This window comes from Somniosus microcephalus, chromosome 11, assembly GCF_052327205.1.
Source record: "Somniosus microcephalus isolate GS21.2 chromosome 11, FLI_Smic_1.0, whole genome shotgun sequence".
Taxonomy (NCBI): Eukaryota; Metazoa; Chordata; class Chondrichthyes; order Squaliformes; family Somniosidae; genus Somniosus; species Somniosus microcephalus.
The window spans coordinates 229,294,212-229,314,028 of NC_140997.1; the positions used below are offsets into that span (position 1 = coordinate 229,294,212).

The window sequence follows — 19,817 nt, forward strand, 5'->3', positions numbered from 1 at the left end:
TCTTTACACGCAAGTCTGCGCAGGACTTGCCGCGCTAACAAGTCCAAGGAAATCCTCCTTTGGCATCTCATTAAGTCCATGAGTCAAGACTTCCAAACCAAGACCCAATTTTTATGTGTCCATATGTCCCTCATAAATATTTCACGGAGACAACAGGCCACTCAGTGCAAGGTAATAAATGTCCTAAAAACCGGTCCATAAAAGCAACTCAAGTTTTTCATTTAATTTATTCATTCTCACGATGTGACCATCACTGGCAAGGGCCAGCATTTATTAGCAGTGTCAGCCAGTGCCTCGGAGTCAGAAGGTTGCGGGTTCAAGTCCCACTCCAGAGACTTGAGCGCAGAGATCTAGGCTGACAGCTCCCAGGGCAGTGCTGAGGGAGTGCCGCACTGTCGGAGGTGCCGGCTTTCAGATGAGATCTTAAACTAAGGCTCCATCTGTTCTCTCAGGTGGACATAAAAGATACCAGGTCGCAATTTAAAAAGAGCAGGGAAGTTATCTGGGTGTCCTGGGCTAATATTTATCCCTCAACCAACATCACTAAAAACAGATTATCTGTTCATTATCACATTTTTGTTTGCGGGAGCTGACCGTGTGCAAATTGACTGCCGCGTTTCCGAGAGTGACCACACTTCAAAAAGGACTTTGTTGACTGTAAATCGCTTTGGGGAGTCCTGAGGTCGTGAAAGGCACTATATAAATGCTGTCGTATGAGAAGAGATTGAGTAAACTAGGCCTGTATTCTCTTGAATTCAGAAGAATGAGAGGGGATCTCATTGAAGCATACAAAATTATTACAGGGCTTGATAGGGTGGATGCTGGGAGAATGTTTCCCTTGGCTGAGGAGCCTAGAACCAGGGGCCACAGCCTCAGGATAAAGGGTCGGCCATTCAGGACTGAGATGAGAAGAAATTTCTTCACACAGAGGGTGGTGAATCTTTGGAATTCTCTACCCCAGAGGGCTGTGGAGGCTCAGTCATTGGGTGTATTCAAAACAGAAGTCGATAGATTTCTAACTAGTAAGGGAATCAAGGGATATAGCGATAAGGCCGGTGAATGGAATTGAGGCAGATGATCAGCCATGATCTCATTGAATGGCGGAGCAGGCTCGAAGGGCCGAATGGCCTACTCCTGCTCCTATTTCTTATGTTCTAAGTCTTTCTTTTTTTCTTTATCCCTAATTGCCCTTGAGAAGGTGGTGATGAGCCACCTTCTTGAACCGCTGCAGTCCGTGTGGTGAAGGTACTCCCAAAGTGTTAGGTAGAGTGTTCCAGGAATTTGACCCAGAGGCGATGAAGGAACGGCCGATATATTTCCAAGCCAGGATGGTGTGTGACTTGGAGGGGAACTTGGAGGCGGTGGTGTTCCCATGCACCTGGTAGAGGTTGCGGGTTTGGGAAGTGCTGTCGAAGATGCCTGCAGGTTTCAACAGGTCATGGGCGTTGCCGATCTGTTGAGTCTATCTACAGTAAAGGAATACACCAGACTCCCAACTTGGCAGCAAAGAATTGACCAATAATGGGGCACACATCTCCCCAGTCCTCAGGAGGATTGGTTTCCCTTTCACACCAATAACCTTCTCTGGCTGCTCTGCCCAAATAGCGTGGCCACTGGGCAAAATACCAGCTTGGTACAGCACACCCAGGGAAACAGGCACAAGAACTGGGATATTCAGAGATGTTGCACGATGTCCCTGGTGGAAATCAGGGAGCATTTATCCAGATCCCTTAAACAGGTGAGGTTTGAATCCATGTATGGAAGGATTGAGCTCCTGGTCCCCAAGGCATTTTCTCTCATTTCACACTATCTGACGCGGCGCTCTATTTTTAATTTGTTCTCGGGTTGGGGGCGTCGCTGGTAAGGCCGGCATTTATTGCCCATCCCTAGTTGCCCAAGGATTGATATAACTGAGTGGCTTGTTAGGCCACTTCAGAGGGCAGTTAAGAGTCAACCACATCAGGTGTGGGACTGGAGTCATATACAGGCCCAGACCGGGTAAGGACGGCAGGTTTCCTTCTCTAAAGGACATTAGTGAACCGGATGGGTTTTTACGACATTCCAATAGCTTCATGGTCACTGAATGCAAATTCTCAAACCGCCATGGCGGGATTTGAACTCCAGGCCTCTGGATTATTTGTCCGGGCCTCTGGATTACTCGTCCAGTAGCATTATCTATGTCACAGTCTATAAAAGCCAAAGACATTGGTGTGGCTTTGCACTAAATTCAGAATGCAATGGTTGTGGCGATAGGGTTTGGAACAGAGGAGAGCAAAGTGGGCGGTGACACAGGAAAGATACAATACAGGGGGCGTGAACATTTAAGGCCATTTGTGAAGGGGAAACATCCGTATGAGGGGCAAGGAATCAACAGCAAGACCCAGTGGCTCAGTCAGGAGGTCAGCCGAAGAAAAATTCTTTTGAAAGATATACAAAGAAGGGGAGTGGGGCCGGTGGGGGCTAATCTGGCACATCGCACTGCCAAATATTACATAGGATTTACAGCACAGAAACAGGCCATTCGGCCCAACTGGTCCGTGCCGGGGTTTATGCTCCACACCAGCCTCCTCCCACTCTACATCATGTCACCCCATCACCATATCCTTCTATTCCTTTCTCCCTCGTGTTTTTATCGAGCTTCCCCTTAAATGCATCTATACTATTCTCCTCAACCACTCCCTGTGGTAGCGAGTTCCACATTCTCACCACTCTCTGGGTAAAGAGGTTTCTCCCGAATTCCCTATTGGATTTATTAGTGACTATCTTATATTTATGACCCCTAGTTCTAGTCTCGCCCACAAGTGGAAACATCTTCTCTACGTCTACCCTATCGAAACCTTTCATAATCGTAAAGACCTCCATCAGGTTGCCCCCTCAGTCTCATTGAAACTTATAAAATTCTAACAGGACTAGACAGACCAGGTGCAGGAAGGATGTTCCCGATGGCGGAGGAGTCCAGAACCAGGGGTCACAGTCTAAGGATAAGGGGTAAGCCATTTAGGACAGAGATGAGGAGGAATTTCTTCACCCAGAGAGTGGTGAACCTGTGGAATTCTCTACCACACAAGGCAGTGGAGGCCAATTCATTAAATATATTCAAGAAGGAGTTGGATATATTTCTTAAGGCTAAAGGGATCAAGGGATATGGGGAGAAGGCAGGGACAGGGTACTGAATTTGGATGATCAGCCATGATCTCATTGAATGGCGGAGCAGGCTCGAGGGGCCGAATGGCCTACTCCTGTTCCTATCTTCTATGTTTCTATGTCTTCCCTTTTCCAGAGAGATTTATAGAGGAGTTTCTCCAATGCAAAGGAACAGAGGTAACAACAGTTACCGTGAATATGTGGGCGACACACACTCCTTATTTTCACGGAGGTGGCTTGTTCTCCCCCAGCCCTGCCAAAGCAGCTGGGGGTAGATGGCCACTCTCCGTTAGCTCCACTCTTCATGAGGGCACGTCGACAGCGAGTGCCTGCAGGATATTCGACCATGGTGATGGCTGGAGAAACCTGGGCCTCATGTTCAAGCACTTTGCAGCAGGAGGTCGCTGGACAGTAATTATTCGTCAGAACCCCACTGATTCCCCTAGTCCCCCCACCCACCCCCTTCCCCAGTCCCCCGCCCAGGGATGCTGAGGCCAATCATACCAGCAGAACACCCGCCCCAACAGAGATCGAGGGCGGCTCGCGGGGATTCTTCCTGATCTGTGTGGCTCAGTGCCAAACTAGGGGGTAAAGGATTGTGGGTTCAACCCCTACTTCAGAGAATTGAGCACAAAATCCAGGCCGACACTCCCGGTGCAGTACTGAGGGAGTGCTGCACTGTCGGAGGTGCCGCCTTTCGGATCAGACGTTAAACCGAGGCCCCGCCTGCCCTCTCAGGTGGACGTAATAGATCCCAGGGCCTCTATTTTGAAGAAGAGCAGGGGGAGTTCTCCCCGGTGTCCTGGCCAATGTTTATCCCTCAACCAAACATCACTAAAAAAAAACCCAGATGATCTGGTCATTATCTCATTACTGTTTGTTGGATCTTGTTGTCTGCAAATTGGCTCACTGTTGTAATGTTTCCCACATTACAACAGTGACTGCACTTCGAAAATACGTCATTGGCTTTAAATAGCTTTTTTAAACCAACTGAGTCGTCGGGGGGGGGGGGGCAGGGGGGGAAACACGCTCGAAGTCGCTGAAGCTGAAGCAAGGACGTATTCGGATGGCCAGGCAGAACGGTGGAACATTGCGGACTTACCCTGGCCTCTCGTGATGGGGACAATCTCTCTGGCCGAGGGCGATCTACAGTAGATCCTCCCGTCCATTATCCGACCCTCGGTCTCTGTGAAATCTTCAAAGGAACAGTTGACTCCCGTAGATAGGTCAGGAACATTGCGGGTTTGCAGAATCAGCTGCAGAGAGAGAGAGAGAATGTGTTCAAGAACAAAGAAGCGGAGCGTTAACAATCCAACAGAGAGCAGAATCCCTGCTACAGCAAGACTGACTCGAGCAGAAATCAAAACAATATTTCATCGCGGCTGCTTCCCTCAGGAACATTATCCTTTCAACCTCTCCCCGCTTTACTTGCAGGTACCTGGTCTAGTTGGGGTATGGGTTTCACCGGCACTGGTAGCCCACGCGATTGGCAGTTCTGAAAGAGTGCAGCTCCAACATCACTCAAGAAGCTCGACACCATCCAGGGCAAAGCAACCCACTTGATTGGCACCCCATCCACCACCTTAAACATTCACTCCCTCCACCACCAGCGTACCATGGCTGCAGTGTGTACCATCTACAAGATGCACTGCAGCAACTCGCCAAGGCTTCTTCGGCAGCACCTCCCAAACCCGCGACCTTTTCCACCTAGAAGGACAAGGGCAGCAGGCGCATGGGAATGCCAGCGCCTCTATATTCCCCTCCAAGTCACACACCATCCCGACTTGGAAATATATCGCTGTTCCTTCATCGTCGCTGGGTCAAAATCCTGGAACTCCCTCCCTAACAGCGCTGTGGGAGCACCTTCACCACACGGACTGCAGCGGTTCAAGAAGGCGGCTCACCACCACCTTCTCGAGGGCAATTAGGGATGGGCAATAAATGCCGGCCTTGCCAGCGACGCCCACATCCCGTGAACGAATAAAAAATAACGGGCTTCACGGACCAGCCTAGCCTAGCCAGGGAGTGCCGACGGGCTATCGGCCATCGCAGGGAAGCCCAATCCTGCTTTCATCATCTGTCCACACAGATAGCCATTCAGTCAGCAGTCACCATGTAATGGTCAGCAGCCTGAGCTCTGGCTGATCCACCTTCCTCTACCCTCGCCCACAGCTGCCGAGGCCAGTGACTGCATTTCCACTCAGACTAGCTAACTCTGCACAGACTCGAACCCACCCGAGTAGTCTGGGCTCGGCTCACCCTCACCAACCGAAGGGCTTTTTCACAAAGGCTGAGACATCGATGCAGCACTGAGGGAAAGCTGCATTATCGGGATGTCGGCCTACAGTAGGATATGTTGATGGGGTTAGATGCAGAAGGGTGGGAGGAGGCTCGTGTGGAGCATAAACACTGGCATGTTGGGCCGAATGGTCTGTTCCTGTGGTATAAACACTTTGTAACTTTGAGTTGCCACCTCTTCAGACGCTAGAGGGCTTGACAGGGTAGATGCTGAGAGGTTGTTTCCCCTGGTTGAAGAGTCTCGAACTAGTGGGCATAGTCTCAGGATAAGGGGTCGGCCATTTAAGACTGAGATGAGGAGGAATTTCTTCACTCGAAGGGTTGTGAATCTTTGGAATTCTCTACCCCAGAGGGCTGTGGATGCTCAGTCGTTGAGTATATTCAAGACAGAGATCAATAGATTTTTGGACACTGCAAGAATCAAGGGATATGGAGATAGGGCAGGAAAGTGAAGTTGAGGTTGAAGATCAGGCATGATCTTACTGAATGGCGGAGCAGGCTCGAGGGACCATAAGGCCAGCACTTGCTTTCCATAAGAACACAAGAAATGGGAGCAAGTTATTGAAGATGATGATCAAGGAGTTATCCTGGTGTCCTGGCCAACATTTCTCTCTCAACCAACTCCCACCAAAAACAGATGAACTGCTCCCTCATCTCACTGCTCTTCGTGGGGCATTGCTGTGCTCAAAATGGCTGCCCTGTTTGCCAATATAACAGTGACCAAACCTCAAAGCAATCCATTGTGCGCGAAGCGCTTTGGAACATCCGAGAGACGGGGTGAGCTGCTGTATAAATACAAGCTCCCGTCACGTGCGTCCATATGGTTTAGCACTACCTGGGGCGGTACCACTACGCCCTAAGCTGTCCAAACCCTTGACGGGTCCCCTTTAAGGAATCGTTTACTTCCTTTGATTCTCTCTCCTTGCGAGGAAAGGTTGGAGCGAGAAGGCATTCAACAGCGTGACCCTTACATTAAAAACTAAAATACACAACTGCTCATTTTATTAACTTTATAAACAGCCTTCTCATGACATTCTCAGGCCAATGAATGGCGTTGATTTGTTCAAATTTACATGGTTTCATTAAAACAAAAATCAGAAACTGTAAGCCCCAACATTGTGAAACTTGGGCTGTGCAATCATTAATCTCGTAGAGTGAGCATGCTCCTGAACATGCTAATTAGAACCAATTTGTTTATGTAAATTGGGCATCTTGAAAGATAGATGAGTTCCAGAGCTCAAAATCAGGTAGTTGAGTTTTTACAGGTCAGGAAGATCACGACTGGTCGTGATTCGAGCTGTACCCTTCCCTCACTTCAAGTGAAGGACTCAGCCAGTCCATCACAAAGACCCCATTATCCAATCAGTTAGGATGGGATGTGATCTCAGGTTAAAGGGCAGTGTGCTTTTACAAAAACCCGCAGTGCATCTGATCTCCATGGAGTCCAGGGAAGGGGGGCTCGTCAGACATGATCCAGCAAGGGCGCCAACGGGGTGACCGGAACCGCGCCAAATATTAAATTATCCTGATGTTACTCTTCCCCCCCCTCTCCCCACCCCAACCCTTGCTCCCAAAACAAGAAGAATAAACAAATGGCTTCTGCCAATCTACTCCCAAGCATCGAGCCAGAAGGTCCAATGAGGCCCTCTCTTCAAAGGGGCCAAATCTTGGCATGACAAGAAACCATGCCAAATTCACATTCAATTCACATCAGTGCTGTGGTGAACTGGATTGATTAGAATAATATTAAAAGCACAATTCAGATCCTTGCCCATTTCATTTTGGTTTTGTTGGCCAACACACACACACACTCTCTCTCACACACACACACTCTCACACATATACTTTGGATGAAAAGCAGACTATAAAATCCAATCCAACTCACCAGAACCTGGGACATGGTGACGGAGATGTTCTTGGGCTGGACGCTCAGTTGGACACACTGTCGCAGGCTCGAGGCGAAGCGCTGATACTCGTTAGCCCGGTCACACTTGTCCTTGCGAGAGCATCTGCAGCAACATCAGAGTCATCAGTCACCAGCTGTCCACCATACCCAACAGACCCCCAAGTCCCAAATACCAAGACACATTTCTTTTTCATTCATTTTCAAGACGTGGACATCACTGGCCAGGCCAGCATTGCTTGCCCATGCCTAGTTACAAAGAATTACATACAACATTTGGCCCAAGGCTCACTACTCCCGGTGCTTGTACTGAGGGAGTGCTGCACTGTCGGAGGTGCCGTCTTTCGGATGAGACGTTAAACCGAGGCCCAGGAGAGTCTGCGCTCTCAGGTGGACGTAAAAGATCCCATGGCACTACTTCGAGTAAGAGCAGGGGAGTTACCCCCGGTATCCTGGCCAATACTTAACCCTCAACCAACAATCACTAAGACAGATTATCTGGTCATTATCACATTGCTGTTTATGGGAGCTTGCTGTGCACAAATTGGCTGCCGCGTTTCCTACATTACAACAGAACTACACTTCAAAACCACTTCATTGGCTGTAAAGCGCTTTGAGACTTCCGCTGGTTGTGAAAGGCGCTATAGAAATGCAAGTCTTTCTTTCTTTTCCAACTCCGACTCCAAATCACCCTAACCAAGGATCTCAAGACAGTGGAACCCCTCGTCTCTCGGTATTTTCATTTGGCTTTCAAAAGCCATTCTTGGCGTCAACCGAATCACCACTTCCAGAGTTATCTCACCGCCTCTCCCCACCTTTACCGAAGCCCAGCGGTCGGTGCACTCTGGGGGCCCTTGGCCCGCCTCAGTTGAGCCCGGGAGGGTCCAGCAAGGGTTTGATTTTTTATCTTTTTTTTAAAATCCAGATGCTGGTTCACCTTGATGGAGTAACGTCAAAATTAAGTGGCAGCTGACTGAAGGCCCCAAGAAAGGCCCAGCTCCGTGTTCCAGATCTATTACATTTCTGATCGCATAATTTGTCAGATTGTTGGCACTTCTATTGCTAACAAATCCTGCCCAAGGCTCCTTTCAATAAAACATTTAAAACTCGGGAATTATTAAATAAAGCATTTACAGAGACCACACAGGGAGCACTTGAAGCATGTGCGAGCACCACTATATAGATAAAAAGACCGGGCAAGAGATTCCGGCCTTCGCCTCGCTGGGATACAATGCCACGGGTTGGGGCGAGAACTGTGCCCTTCACTAGCAGGAGGGAGATTAAAAATGGGGGAAAATAGGGAGTTAGGTCCAAGGGATTTTTTTTTTTTTAAATGGATGTTTAAGGGGTTGGTTTCAGTCCAAAGCCAAGATAACAGGTACAGAGCGCACGACGGTAAACTACAGACACAGGAGGAGGCCATTCGGCCCCTCGAGCCTGCTCCGCCATTCCATCAGATCACGGCTGGTCTGTACCTCAACTCCATTTGCCCGTCTTTGATCCGTATCCCTGGACACCCTTACCTCACAAAAATCTTAGCGATCTCAGTCTTAAAGGCTCCAATTCACCCCCGACATCCACAGCTGTTTGGGGGACGCGAGGTCCAGATTTCCTTTGTGTGAAAGAGTGCTTCCTGATTCCACTCCTGAATGGTCTGGCTCTAATTTTAAGATTATGTCCCCTTGTTCTGGGCGCTCCCCCCCCCCCACCCCGCCCCCCACCAGAAAGAAAGAAAGTCTTGCATTTATACAGCACCTTTCACAACCACCGGTCGTCCCAAGGGGACAATCTCCAATGTTGGAATCGCGGGTTCTGAGCAACGACTTCGTAAACCCGGCCTCGGCGATGCCTTGGAGGGGAGTTTAAGGAGGCCTATCAAATACTTGACAGGGGAGTTAAACGTAAGCCACCTGGGACCATACGTTCAGATATGCCCGGGAGGCAGGACGAGATGGGGCGAGGGGCCAGGGCGGTGAAGTTTAGCTCGGTTGCCAGCAAGTATTTCCTAACATCAAGGGATGATCAGCAGCTGGGACGAGCTGCCAGGGAGGGTGTTCGAGCCCAGGGCACTGGATTCATTTGAGAAGCTGATGATGTAATGAGGAAAGAAAGAAAGTAAATCTTGCATTTCTAAAGCGCCTTTCACCACCTCCTGACGTCCCAAAGTGCTTTACAGCCAATGAAGTTAGATATATTTGAAGGAGTTAGATATATTTCTTAAGGCTAAAGGGATATGGGGAGAAAGCAGGGCCAGGGTACTGAATTTGGACGATCAGCCATGATCTCATTAAATGGCGGAGCGGGCTCGAGGGGCCGAATGGCCTACTCCTGCTCCTATCTTCTCATGTTGTACTTTTTGAAATGTAGTCACTGTTGTAATGTAGGAAACACAGCTGTCAATGTGTGCACAGCAAGCTCCCACAAACAGCAATGTGATAATGATCCGATAATTTGTTTTAATGATGTTGACTGAGCAATTAATATGGTCTAGGAGAGCAGGGAGAACTCCCCTGATCTTCTACGAAATAGTGGCCATGGGATCTTTTACGTCCACCCGAGAGCGCAGACGGGGGCCTCAGTTTAACATCTCATCCGAAAGACAGCACCTCCAACAGTGCAGCACTCCCTCAGTACTGCACTGGAGTGTCAGCCTGGATTTTTGTGCTCAAGTCTCTGGAGTGGGACTCGAACCCACAACCTTCGCAGCTCAGAGGCAAGAGTGCTGAGCCACTGAGCCACTGCTGACACAAGAGGAAATAGTTTCTCTGTATCGGTGGCAGCACGGTGGCATAGTGGTTAGCACTGTTGCCTCACAGCGCCAGGGACCCGGGTTCGAATCCGGCCTCGGGTGACTGTCTGTGTGGAGTTTGCACATTCTCCCCGTATTTGCGTGGGTTTCCTCCGGGTGCTCCGGTTTCCTCCCACAGTCCAAAGATGTGCGGGTTAGGTTGATTGGCTATGATAAATTGACCCTTAGTGTTAGGGGGATTAAATACGTGGGGTTACGGGGATAGGGTGGGATATGTGTTGATGTAGGGGTTACGGGGATCGGGTGGGATATGTGTCGGTGCAGGCTCGATGGGCTGAAATGGCCTCTATCTGCATTGTGGGGTTTCTGTGATTCTGTGATCTACCCTATCGAATCTCTTTTAAACCCCTCAACCTTCTAAACTCAAAGGAATACAAGCCAAGTTTACTCAACCTTCTCACCATGATATAACCCTTTTAAGCCTCGGTACTGACGTAAGAAAACTACGAGGCACTTGGTCTAAGCGTTAAACAAAGCTTTAATCAACTGTTTTACAACATGGCGGTCTAGTTGTGTCCTTCACTAGTTCCTGTTAAGAATGTCCTGCGCAAGCTGGGCCCCTGCCCGAGTATTTATCCTCTCCCTGGACAGCGCCACCCGTAGGCCGCTCAGTATTATTTCATAAGTCTTTCTTTCATGAATGACTGATTCATGTCAGGTACCATTCTGATGAATCTGCGCTGTACAGCCATTAAAGGCCGGTATATCTTTCCTGAGGTTCGGTGTCCAGAACTGAACACAGTTACTCCAGATAGGGGCTGACCAGGGCTCTGTACCACTGAAGCGTCACTTCCTCACTTTTATTGCCTCGTAGAATGGACAGTCACCCAATGCAGCGGCTGGTGAATTAGCCGAAGCTTGTAAGATGGAGCACGGAGCGAGAAGAGTTCTGACACACTGCCTGGCCGAAGGAGCAAGGGGCATGGGCCGACGTTCTCATAGCGCCGCTCAGGGTGAAAGAAGTATCGGGTCGCATTTATAGACTGCACTGCGAGCGGGAAGGAGAATGGGAAAACCCAAGCGAGCCGAGGGCACAGTTGATTGCAGGGACTTGATTCTGCAAAGATTTCCCAATTGGGAAAACCGTAAGCGAATTGTTTTGCCACACGTCTCACCCAGACACAAGAGTCTCCCATAGCTTTCCGGGAAAGAAAAGAACGTGCATTTGTATAGCGCCTTTAGAGTCCTCAGAAGGTCCCAAAGCGCTTCACAGCCACGTAATTCCTTTTGAAGCGCACTCACTGTTGCTATGTAGGCCAACATGGGCAGCCACTTTGCGCACAGCAAGATCCCAACACGGGTACTGAGATTAAGAACCCGTTCATTTTATTTTTTGGTGGCGTTGGTTGAGGGAAGCACATTGGGCAAAACGGTGGGAGATCTCACCGGCTCTTCTTCAAATAGGGCCTTGGGATCGCGAACATCTACTTCAACAGATGGGCAGGGCCTACGGCGAAAGGATGCGGAGATGTCAACTCTCAAGGAATTTCCATGAGTTTCAGATGGGCTTTGACTGGACCTGCACCAGTGAAGTAATCTCTCCTCGGGCCTCGAACCCCCAGCCTTCTGTCTCAAAAGCGAGAGTGCTACCCACTGATCTATGGCTGACACCCGTTACACGGGGCGCTCAGAACCGTTTTTCTTCCAGACTATAATAACTTGTTTGCGAACCAATTTCAAGGGCTTTGGTTTCAAATCCCTCTGCAGATTTCCCGCACCCTAGCCCAGGACCTTCTCCATCCATACACCCCCGCACGCACCCTCTGCTGCTCGGACACCAGACTTCTCCTTCGACCCACCAGCGATGCTTGCTCTTTAGGTCACTGCATCCCTGCCCCCACTGACCTCCCTTCTTAACCCCTTACATCTGACCCTTGGCCCCCCCACCCCCCCACCCGCTTTGAAAATTGTCAAAAGCTTTCCCTTCTACAACACGTCCATTCGGCCCTCCGATCTCCTCCATTTAGCCTGGCATACACCATTTTCCTTCCTCAATGCGGTAGTGTTATATCAAGTCTACAACACGGAAACAGACGATTCAGCCCAACTGGTCCATGTCGTCGTTTATGCAACACAAGAGCGTCCTCCCACCCTACTTCATCTCACCCTATCAGCATATCCTTCTATTCCTTTCTCCCTCATGTGTTTATCTAGCTTCCCCTTAAATGCATCTGTGCTATTCGCCTCAACCACTCCCTGTGGTAGCCTGGAAACATAGAAGATAGGAGCAGGAGTAGGCCATTCGGCCCCTCGAGCCCGCTCCGCCATTCAATGAGATCATGGCTGATCATCCGAACTCAGTACCCTGTCCCTGCCTTCTCCCCATAGCCCTTGATCCCTTTAGCCTTAAGAAATATATCTAACTCCTTCTTGAATATATTTAATGAATTGGCCTCCACTGCCTTCTGTGGTAGAGAATTCCACAGGTTCACCACTCTCTGGGTGAAGAAATTCCTCCTCATCTCTCTAAATGGCTTACCCCTTATCCTTAGATAGCGAGTTCCACATTCTCACCACTCTCTGGTTAAAGAAGTTTCTCCTGAAGTCCTATATTGGATTTATTAGTGACTATCTTATATTTATGACCCGTAGTTCTGGTCTCACCCCCGTGAGTGGAAACATCTTCTCTACGTCTACCCTGTCAAACCCCTTATTAATCTTGAAGATCTCTATCGGGTCACCTTCCCTTTTCTAGAGGAAAAGAGCCCCAGCCTGTTCAGCCTTTCCTGATGGGTATAATCACTCAGTTCTTGTCTCATCCTGCACGTGAAGATCCTTCAGAAACACGAGCCCCCTACCGCACCAGGCGTGACACATGCCCTTGGCTCACCAGCTCTGCCCAATCAGGTAAGTGGCTTGGCCTCGCTCTCGCAGGAAGTATCCTATTTGGAACTTTAGCTCCGGGAGTGGGACTAAAACCTGCGACGATGGTCTTATTCGCGAGCACTTTTCACTCTTCCCCCTACCCGGTGTAAATTAATTCCTTGTGATCTCCTGCATTGAAAATTCAATTTTCCAAACATAAATCTAAATCGTGTTAGTGTTTCTATTCATGCTGCAGTGAATAATTTATAGTCGACTGCTGTCTAACAAGACACGATTCTCTTTAAACCCAAGTCACTTGATGTTAAGCCACATCGAGCTCTGTGTGGCTACGGACAGAAGCAATAACATCTTGTGAAAACAGAGGTAACGATGGCACCTAAATAATTGATGTCCCAATTTAAATAATCACAGTTTAATATCACGATCACGCGGCAACTGCTCCACTGCAGAACTGGTCCCAACAGCCGTGGTCTCTCGGTGTAATCACTCCGTTCATTCCAAGGCAGGTTAGCGCCTCCTAATTACTAATTAGCATTAACAAGGATTTTCTTAACTTTTATCACAAAAGTGAAAATCAAGATAAAACTTAAAGGAGGAGATTCCCTTTACAGAAAGTGCTGTTAAACATGCTCTGTTCGTCATCCCCACTGAACATAGGAAGGGGAGGAGGCCGTTCGGCCCATCGAGGTTGCTCGCCCATTTTGTCACCTCTTCATCTTTGTAACTCCAATTCTCTCGCTCTCCTCCATATCCCAGGTGAGCAGCCCTCTTCCAGTCAAAGTTCTCAATTGACTTTGCAATGAACAGCGACTGACTTCACACTGAATCACTCAACTGATGAGTGGGGGTGCGCAAGAGGTGGGGCGGGCGGGGAGAGAGAGAGCGACGGGCGGGGAGAGCGAGAGAGAGTGAGAGACGAGCGGGGGGAGAGAGAGACACGGGTGGGAAAGAGAGAGAGAGAGAGAGACGGGCGGGGAGAGAGAGAGGCGGGTGGGGGAGAGGGAGAGAGATGGGTGGGGAGAGAGAGAGAGACGGGCGGGGAGAGAGACAGACAGGCGGGGAGAGAGAGAGGGAGAGAGACGGGTGGGGAGAGAGAGAGAGACACGGGCGGGGGAGAGAGAGAGAGGGAGAGAGACGGGCAGGGAGAGAGAGACACGGGCGGGGAGAGAGAGAGAGGGAGAGAGACGGGCAGGGAGAGAGAGAGAGAGAGAGAGACGGGTGGGGAGAGAGAGAGAGACACGGGCGGGGAGAGAGAGAGAGGGGAGAGAGACGGGCAGGGAGAGAGAGAGAGAGAGAGAGAGAGACGGGTGGGGAGAGAGAGAGGGAGAGAGAGAGACGGGCGGGGAGAGAGAGAGAGAGACGGGCTGGGAGAGAGAGAGGGAGAGAGACGGGCGGGGAGAGAGAGAGAGAGAGAGAGAGGCAGGCGAGGAGAGAGAGAGAGAGAGAGAGAGAGACGGGCGGGGAGAGAGAGAGAGAGACGGGCGGGGAGAGAGCGAGAGAGACGGGCGGAGAGAGAGAGAGACGGGCGGGGAGAGAGAGAGACGGGCGGAGAGAGAGAGAGAGCGACGGCGGGGAGAGCGAGAGAGAGTGAGAGACGAGCGGGGGTAGAAAGAGACACGGGTGGGAAAGAGAGAGACAGACGGGCAGGGAGAGAGAGAGAGAGAGACGGGTGGGGAGAGAGAGAGAGACGGGCGGGGAGAGAGACAGACAGGCAGGGAGAGAGAGAGGGAGGGAGAGAGACGGGTGGGGGAGAGAGACACGGGGCGGGGAGAGAGAGAGAGGGAGAGAGACGGGCAGGGAGAGAGAGAGAGAGAGTGAGACGGGTGGGGAGAGAGAGAGAGACACGGGCGGGGAGAGAGAGAGAGGGAGAGAGACGGGCAGGGAGAGAGAGACCATACCTTGGGGCCAAATATGTAACAACATGTCACAACCTGAGGACTGTTTAAAAATTAAGACTGTTTAAAATTAATATTGAACGTACCAAATGAAGTACAAAGACTGTTTAAAATTAATATTGTTTAAAAGTAATATTGTATGTACCCAACAAATGTCAAATCGATTGACACCTACAGAATGTTGGAAAACTGTACCTTTTTGCTATGTAAGCTTTGGCAATATGGTTCTCTGTAAACTTTCATGCCAATAAAGCATTTTAATTGGAATTGGAATTGGAATTGGAGAGAGAGAGAGAGAGAGAGAGAGAGACGGGTGTGGAGAGAGAGAGAGACACGGGCGGGGAGAGAGAGAGAGGGAGAGAGACGGGCAGGGAGAGAGAGAGAGAGAGAGAGAGAGACGGGTGGGGAGAGAGAGAGAGACACGGGCGGGGAGAGAGAGAGGGAGAGAGAGAGGCGGGCGGGGAGAGAGAGAGACGGGCGGGGAGAGAGAGAGGGAGAGAGACGGGCGGGGAGAGAGAGAGAGAGAGAGAGACGGGCGAGGGGAGAGAGAGAGAGAGAGAGAGACGGGCGGGGAGAGAGAGAGAGGGAGACGGGCGGGGAGAGAGAGAGAGAGACGGGCGGGGAGAGAGCGAGAGAGACGGGCGGAGAGAGAGAGAGACGGGCGGGGAGAGAGAGAGAGAGACGGGCGGAGAGAGAGAGAGAGACAGACGGGCGGAGAGAGAGAGAGAGAGAGACGGGTGGGGAGAGAGAGAGAGACGGGCGGAGAGAGAGAGAGAGACGGGCGGGGAGAGAGCGAGACGGGCGGAGAGAGAGAGAGACGGGCGGGGAGAGAGAGAGAGAGACGGGTGGGGGAGAGAGAGAGAGACGGGCGGAGAGAGAGAGAGAGAGAGAGACGGGCGGAGAGAGAGAGAGAGAGAGAGAAACGGGCGGGGAGAGAGAGAGAGAGACGGGCGGAGAGAGAGAGAGAGAGAGAGACGGGCGGAGAGAGAGAGAGAGAGAGACGGGCGGGGAGAGAGAGAGAGAGACGGGCGGGAGAGAGAGAGAGACGGGCGGGGAGAGAGAGAGAGAGACGGGCAGAGAGAGAGAGAGAGACGGGCGGGGAGAGAGAGAGAGACGGGCGGGGAGAGAGAGAGAGACGGGCGGGGAGAGAGAGAGAGAGAGAGACGGGCGGGGAGAGAGAGAGACGGGCGGGGAGAGAGAGACGGGTGGGGAGAGAGAGAGAGAGACGGGCGGGGAGAGAGAGAGAGACGGGCGGGGAGAGAGAGAGAGAGAGAGACGGGCGGGGAGAGAGAGAGACGGGCGGGGAGAGAGAGACGGGTGGGGAGAGAGAGAGAGAGAGAGACGGGCGGAGAGAGAGAGACGGGCGGAGAGAGAGAGAGAGAGACGGGCGGAGAGAGAGAGAGAGACGGGCGGGGAGAGAGAGAGAGAGAGAGAGACGGGCGGAGAGAGAGAGAGACGGGCGGAGAGAGAGAGAGAGAGAGACGGGCGGAGGGAGAGAGAGAGAGAGACGGGCGGGGAGAGAGAGAGACGGGCGGAGAGAGAGCGAGACGGGAGGAGAGAGAGAGAGAGACGGGCGGGGAGAGAGAGAGAGAGACGGGCGGGGAGAGAGCGAGAGAGACGGGCGGGGAGAGAGAGAGAGACGGGTTGGGAGAGAGAGAGACGGGCGGGAGAGAGAGAGAGAGACGGCGGGGAGAGAGCGAGAGAGATGGGCGGAGAGAGAGAGAGACGGGCGGGGAGAGAGAGAGAGAGACGGGCGGGGAGAGAGAGAGAGAGACGGGCGGAGAGAGAGAGAGAGAGAGAGACGGGCGGAGAGAGAGAGAGAGAGAGAGACGGGCGGGGAGAGAGGGAGAGACGGGCGGAGAGAGAGAGAGACGGGCGGAGAGAGAGAGAGACGGGCGGGGGAGAGAGAGAGAGAGACGGGCGGGGAGAGAGAGAGAGAGAGAGACGGGCGGGGAGAGAGAGAGAGAGACGGGCAGAGAGAGAGAGAGAGAGAGAGACGGGCGGGGAGAGAGAGAGAGAGACGGGCGGGGAGAGAGAGAGAGAGAGACGGGCGGGGAGAGAGAGAGACGGGCGGAGAGAGAGAGAGAGACGGGCGGAGAGAGAGAGAGACAGACGGGCGGAGAGAGAGAGAGAGAGACGGGCGGAGAGAGAGAGAGACGGGCGAGGAGAGGGAGAGAGAGAGAGAGACGGGCGGGGAGAGAGAGAGAGAGAGAGAGACGGGCGAGGAGAGAGAGAGAGAGAGAGAGACGGGCGAGGAGAGAGAGAGAGAGAGAGAGACGGGTGGGGAGAGAGAGAGAGACACGGGCGGGGAGAGAGAGAGAGGGAGAGAGACGGGCAGGGAGAGAGAGAGAGAGAGAGAGGAGAGAGAGAGAGACGGGTGGGGAGAGAGAGAGAGACACGGGCGGGGAGAGAGAGAGGGAGAGAGAGAGGCGGGCGGGGAGAGAGAGAGACGGGCGGGGAGAGAGAGAGGGAGAGAGACGGGCGGGGAGAGAGAGAGGAGAGAGAGAGACGGGCGAGGGGAGAGAGAGAGAGAGAGAGAGAGACGGGCGGGGAGAGAGAGAGAGGGAGACGGGCAGGGAGAGAGAGAGAGAGACGGGCGGGGAGAGAGCGAGAGAGACGGGCGGAGAGAGAGAGAGACGGGCGGGGAGAGAGAGAGAGAGACGGGCGGAGAGAGAGAGAGAGACAGACGGGCAGAGAGAGAGAGAGACGGGTGGGGAGAGAGAGAGAGACGGGCGGAGAGAGAGAGAGAGACGGGCAGGGAGAGAGCGAGACGGGCGGAGAGAGAGAGAGACGGGCGGGGAGAGAGAGAGAGAGACGGGCGGGGAGAGAGAGAGAGAGACGGGTGGGGAGAGAGAGAGAGACGGGCGGAGAGAGAGAGAGAGAGACGGGCGGAGAGAGAGAGAGAGAGAGAAACGGGCGGGGAGAGAGAGAGAGAGACGGGCGGAGAGAGAGAGAGAGAGAGAGAGACGGGCGGAGAGAGAGAGAGAGAGAGACGGGCGGGGAGAGAGAGAGAGAGACGGGCGGAGAGAGAGAGAGACGGGCGGGGAGAGAGAGAGAGAGACGGGCAGAGAGAGAGAGACGGGCGGGGAGAGAGAGAGAGACGGGCGGGGAGAGAGAGAGGAGACGGGCGGGGAGAGAGAGAGAGAGAGAGACGGGCGGGGAGAGAGAGAGACGGGCGGGGAGAGAGAGACGGGTGGGGAGAGAGAGAGAGAGAGACGGGCGGGGAGAGAGAGAGAGACGGGCGGGGAGAGAGAGAGAGAGAGAGAGACGGGCGGGAGAGAGAGAGAGACGGGCGGGAGAGAGAGAGACGGGTGGGGAGAGAGAGAGAGAGAGAGAGACGGGCGGGAGAGAGAGAGACGGGCGGAGAGAGAGAGAGAGAGACGGGCGGGAGAGAGAGAGAGAACGGGCGGGAGAGAGAGAGAGAGAGAGAGACGGGCGGAGAGAGAGAGAGAGAGAGAGAGACGGGCGGGCGAGAGAGAGAGAGAGAGAGAGACGGGCGGAGAGAGAGAGAGAGAGAGAGACGGGCGGAGAGAGAGAGAGAGAGAGACGGGCGGGAGAGAGAGAGAGACGGGCGGAGAGAGAGAGAGAGACGGCGGGAGAGAGAGAGAGACGGGAGGAGAGAGAGAGAGAGACGGGCGGGGAGAGAGAGAGAGACGGGCGGGAGAGAGAGAGAGAGACGGGCGGGGAGAGAGAGAGACGGGCGGAGAGAGAGAGAGAGAGACGGGCGGAGAGAGAGAGAGAGACGGGCGGAGAGAGAGAAGAGAGAGACGGGCGGGGAGAGAGAGAGAGAGAGAGAGACGGGCGGAGAGAGAGAGAGAGACGGGCGGAGAGAGAGAGAGAGACGGGCGGAGAGAGAGAGAGAGAGAGACGGGCGGAGAGAGAGAGAGAGACGGCGGGAGGAGAGAGAGACGGCGGAGAGAGAGAGAGACGGGCGGGAGAGAGAGAGAGAGAGACGGGCGGGAGAGAGAGAGAGAGACGGGCGGGAGAGAGAGAGAGACGGGCGGGAGAGAGAGAGAGACGGGCGGGGAGAGAGAGAGAGAGACGGGCGGGGAGAGAGAGAGACGGGCGGGGAGAGAGAGAGAGAGACGGGCGGGAGAGAGAGAGAGAGACGGGCGGAGAGAGAGAGAGAGAGAGAGACGGGCGGGAGAGAGAGAGAGAGAGAGACGGGCGGGGAGAGAGAGAGAGAGACGGGCGGGGAGAGAGAGAGACGGGCGGAGGAGAGAGAGAGACGGGCGGGAGAGAGAGAGAGAGAGACGGGCGGGAGAGAGAGAGAGAGACGGGCGGGAGAGAGAGAGAGAGACGGGGCGGGGAGAGAGAGAGAGACGGCGGGAGAGAGAGAGAGAGAGACGGGCGGAGAGAGAGAGAGAGAGACGGGCGGGAGAGAGAGAGAGACGGGCGGGGAGAGAGAGAGAGAGAGACGGGCGGAGAGAGAGAGAGAGAGACGGGCGGAGAGAGAGAGACGGCGAGGAGAGGGAGAGAGAGAGAGAGACGGGCGGGGAGAGGAGAGAGAGAGAGACGGGCGAGAGAGAGAGAGAGAGAGAGACGGGCGGGAGAGAGAGAGAGAGACGGGCGGGGAGAGAGAGAGAGAGACGGGCGGAGAGAGAGAGAGAGACGGGCGGGGAGAGAGGAGAGAGACGGGCGGAGAGAGAGAGAGAGAGACGGGCGGGGAGAGAGAGAGAGAGACGGGCGGAGGAGAGAGAGAGAGAGACGGGCGGAGAGAGAGAGAGAGAGAGACGGGAGGGAGAGAGACGAGAGAGAGAGAGAGAGAGAGAGAGACGGGCGGGGATGAGAGAGAGACGGCGGAGAGAGAGAGAGACGGGCGGGGGAGAGAGAGAGAGAGCACGGGTGGGGAGAGAGAGACGAGGAGCGTCGGGCGGAGAGAGAGAGAGAGGAGAGATGAGAGCCGGGCGGAGAGAGAGAGAGAGAGAGAACGGGCGGGGAG

General features: G+C 53.3%; 1 protein-coding gene across 1 annotated transcript in view; it reads right to left on the reverse strand.

Moving 5' to 3' along the window:
• The window catches only part of LOC147111318 (plexin-A1-like), a 616,616-nt gene that overhangs the window by 324,727 nt on the left and 272,072 nt on the right, over nucleotides 1-19,817 (reverse strand). Inside the window, exons 6-7 of the mRNA XM_086002083.1 lie at nucleotides 7,328-7,451; nucleotides 4,247-4,400 (exon numbers count right to left, since the gene is read on the reverse strand). Of these exons, the coding sequence (XP_085858209.1) occupies nucleotides 4,247-4,400; nucleotides 7,328-7,451 (278 nt within the window). The remainder of the gene's footprint in view (nucleotides 1-4,246; nucleotides 4,401-7,327; nucleotides 7,452-19,817) is intronic.